General features: G+C 36.3%; 1 protein-coding gene across 1 annotated transcript in view; it reads left to right on the forward strand.

The window, feature by feature from the left end:
* Positions 1 to 4,498, forward strand: part of LOC117099899 (CDP-diacylglycerol--inositol 3-phosphatidyltransferase-like) — a 10,686-nt gene that overhangs the window by 989 nt on the left and 5,199 nt on the right. Inside the window, exons 2-3 of the mRNA XM_033239421.1 lie at positions 37 to 174; positions 694 to 844. Of these exons, the coding sequence (XP_033095312.1) occupies positions 37 to 174; positions 694 to 844 (289 nt within the window). The remainder of the gene's footprint in view (positions 1 to 36; positions 175 to 693; positions 845 to 4,498) is intronic.

Raw genomic sequence — 4,498 nt, forward strand, 5'->3', positions numbered from 1 at the left:
AGAAAATAATTGAAACCCATTATGTATTCTGTTAAGGTTATATACGGATAGTGTTGCTTGGAATTGCATGTCATCTTCTCTACCTTGATTGGTATTTAGAAGGTTCATTCATGTACATTGTATTCATCGTTTTGGATTACGTTGACGGATATTACGCACGCAAGCTAAACCAATGTAAGTATGGTGCATTCAACTTAAGTAAATGTTCGCCCCCCCCCCCAATTCGAGACCGCCTTTGGGTGCTGAAATTCAGTGGCGTATCTAGAAGTCTTGAAATGGGGGCCTGGTGGAGTAGGGGGCACGAAGTGAAGTGTTGGCTCGGTGATCAGTTGAGGGGCGTTAATTCGCAAAATATGGTGATTTTAGGTGATTTTTAACTACTTGACCGTGATTTTTGTTGAAGGCGACTAGGGTGAGGCGCGAGTAATTTGGGGGGGTGTGCGCCCCCGCACCCTCCCCTAGATATGCCACTCCTGATATTTGGGGTGGTTCTCATTAATATATTGAAAATTGCTATTTGGTCCTTTGAAAAAGTGGTCTTGAAAGGGGTCTCAGAATTAGTGGGTCTCGAAATGGAGGGTGCACAGTGATCAGTAAATGCTAAACTTACTTTTTTATATATATATAGCAGAACAAATCATCAGATTTGATTTAACTGGAGCATTAAATTGATTTTATTGTTCTTCCTGATAGGTACCGTATTTGGGGGACTGTTTGATGCAATGATTGACCTTCTAGGGGAAACGCTGATGTCGATGCATATCGCAGTACGATATCCGAGCTACATCAATTTGATACAGTTTCATATTTTTTTTGCTCTGGGTTGTGAATGGTTATCAACAAGGTAAGCATTTGGCTGTATTTTATCTTTAACGTTTCTTAACCTCGTGGATATAATAGGAGTGGATCAAGAATTTTTGCCGGGGGCACAATAGGGAGTCCAAAAACCAGTGAACCTCGACAAAATTACTGGAATTTTTCCTCGACGAGAGTTATGCTCCCCCTACCCTAGAAACCCCTCCCCTCACGAACGTCGCGAAGGCCTAGTCGAGGACCTATAGTCTATTCTGTGCCGAGCGCAAACCTCTAAAATTTAGAACCCAATAGTTCAAGAGGAGGATTTGTGAGAGGTGTACCCTTAGGGCCCGCATCAACCATGGTTAACATTTATTATAATATTTAAGGTTTAGGACAACAGTATAGGGGAAAAAACCAGAGGTTGCGCCAGGATTTCCCCTACGGGGGGGGTGGTCCAAAGTCCCGAACCGGGAGCCGATGTTCCCGACGAGAACAAAGTGGGCGTGGTTGGGGGTCGCTAAAAATCCTTCAAAGTGGTCCTGGTGGCGAAGCCCCCGAAAAAATATGATAATTTAGGGGTTTCAAAGGCTTATTTAATCGATTTTTTTGTCTAACAATATGTAGAAAATGAAAATAAATTCCTTTTCTCTCCAACGAATTGTTTTTTCTCCCGACGAGGGCGGGGAAACCTCTCCTTGACCGGAGTAGGGTTTGGAGTCAATTTGAAAGGGACATTTTCAACCATGGATAGCTGTTCTAGCTGGGCCATGATATACCGCCGTAGTTCTCCGTCTTTTGGCCATTTTTGACATCCTGACTTGTGAAATCGTTGGACTAAATGTGTTCAACGTCAATCAATAGAAAATTAAAAATTAGTGGTAAAATAATCGAGCACCCATTTCGCCCACTGCTGGATCTGCCATAGAAATCAAATCATAGCTGAACTCCCTTTATTCTCTTTCTTTCCTACCTTTTCCTCTTAATATTTTTCCTCCCTCGTTTTTTTTTGTTTTGTTTTGTTTTTTGTTTTTTTTTTGGTGGGACTGACGTGGGGGCACGAGTTCCCCATTGTATCTGAACAAGGTAAAGCTGTAGTTTGGTGAGAATGATCATCTTAAAATGCGTGTCTTCCAATCACAGGTTCCTGAATTCAATTCCTGTCAATGTCACAAGATTTTTTGCACGACCAAAAACTCCACTTTGTAAGCTCAAGATATCTTTGAACAATGCGCCTTAAAAAATTAAATAAAATCAAGAATAAAAATAAGGACAATTTTTATAGTCTCAACAAGGCTTAAGACGTAATTGACAATAATATAGTACAGTACATCAACTGATAACATTATTTGATTTCGAATTATGAAAAGTGTAGTCTGTGGCACCGAGACCTCTGATGATTAGTACCTAAAAATGTTTACAAAACGTAATGCAATAATAACATATTGAGCATTATTTTATACTTTCGGAAAATATTTCAGCCACTCCGAGTCACTTTCCTATTCTTCCTTTATTCTTTCACATAGGCCTACTTTTTATTCATAATTTTATATACTAAACACACGCTACGGTAGGCTTAGGCCAATGTTATGCCTATTACTATATTATTTAAATATACAGATTTAATAGGAAACATAATTTAACACGAATGTAGTAATTCATACTTAAACAATACATTAAATTAAAATATAAATAACATATTTATATATAATAATTAATGTTAACAAATAAATAACAATAATTAAAACGTGGACATTGTGCAATAAGATTACCATTTTTCAATCTTATAATCAATTTTATATAGCCAGAGTTATGTATTGACCTAGGCTCATATGGCTAACGACAGGTACGCTTTCTCCATTAAAAAGGCTTTTTCTATGAATGGAATGAACGAGCTCCTATAGACAAACACAATAAAGTTAAGATTTTAATCGTGCGGGAAATACACTCATGACGATTTTCATAACAGTTTTCTACTAACCAGTGGTAATATATATAATGATATTTGAACAGATGTAATTAAGCGGTAATAATGTACAATGGAGAAAGTAACAGTTAGGCTTAATTAAAAATCAATTTAAGCACACCGTAAAAGCTCGATGATTTGATTGAAAGATAAACAGCAAAACAATACACAATAGATCAGGTAATAATATGAGAGGGAAATACTACAAGTATCAATGTTTTACCTACCAGTGGTAATATAAATAATAATATATATTAATATATAATATATATATATAATAAATATATAATAAATATAAATATATATAAATTTTGTAAACAGATGTATGTCTGTATATATATTATATATATATACATATATATATATATATATATATATATATATATATATATAGACATGATAGACATAAACTCTATATATAAGGTATCCCGCGTAGCACCATGAACAAAATATAAACAAAAAAACAGTGTTCGAATGATGAGGAACATGATGCTATAATCGTATCAAGCATAGCCCTTCAACGAAAAGTTCCTTTTCTATTCAGTTGTATGAAAAAAGGTGTCTTCCGTACCGCCAGAGACGATGATGATAATGATAACGACGACGACGATGATGATGATGATGATAACGAAGATGGCGATAATGATGATTGATGATAATAATAATGAGCAGATGAGGAGGGCAATGATGATGGTGACGACGACGAAAATGGTGATGAATCGTAACAGAGGAAACTGACAAAGAATTGTAAAACGCAAATCAACCTGCACCACTGGGATACGAAGCCGGGAGCTTTCGTATACACGGCGACCGTCATTCTACGGAAGATATTTGGGCTAAAATAATTGTCTTTGTCTATATAAACGACAAAATGAACTTATTGGGGAAATGGAGTGGTAAAAAAAAATATACAATGTTAACAATAATATCAGTGGATCCATCCGGAACAATAGATTAATTATTGGATGAGTGTGCGACAGCGTCACCATATAACATCGGGACTCAAAACGCGTCAGGTTGATGCCAGCGAATTCATTCAGCTCGGTTACTTAAATCTGCAGATAGAAAATTGCAGGCATTTATAATTTTCATCATGTTCTTATAGGACTTTGCGTCTAGACATAATCGCTTCATATTATTTGCCAATTTAACAAATATGGAAAAAATGTAGGCCTGTTAGTGTTGAAACGGCAGTGCCGAAAAAACCTCAAAAGGTTCCAGGCTTCTCTCTCAACATGTGAAAATGTCAGCTGACGAGCTTCTTATAAGACATCGTATTATTCGAAATTTTTCAAGAGGATTTTGACGGGGCGTTTACTGGAGCGGCTATTCGCGGAATGCGATTATGTTTTTTATCCTTTGTGTAAAATGGATATCCAGAACATTAGATCCTCAATGTCAGCAATCAATTAATTATCTAGTGAAAGATTTGTACGGTACTGCTCATTCCCGTAACCAGGGGGATAGGGATAGGGGATCGGAGGATAGGAAGATACCCCCACGGAACTGAGGGTTAAATGAGATTTAATGGATATGTAAAGTGGTGAATTATAATGTTTGTATATATTTTCTTGATTTTGTCTTTACAGTAGTAATAGGAAATTTGGCCCTCCTAGGCTCTACTTTCTGTTTATTTTCGTGTGTAATGATTAAATGCTCAAATTTTCCCACAATAATGCTAATTAAAATTTCATGAAACAAAAATTTATCACAAAACTAAAAGTTAGTAGTATTTGC

The sequence above is a fragment of the Anneissia japonica genome, unplaced genomic scaffold (assembly GCF_011630105.1).
Source record: "Anneissia japonica isolate Jap-2015-1 unplaced genomic scaffold, ASM1163010v1 scaffold288018_len440701_cov179, whole genome shotgun sequence".
NCBI lineage: Eukaryota > Metazoa > Echinodermata > Crinoidea > Comatulida > Comatulidae > Anneissia > Anneissia japonica.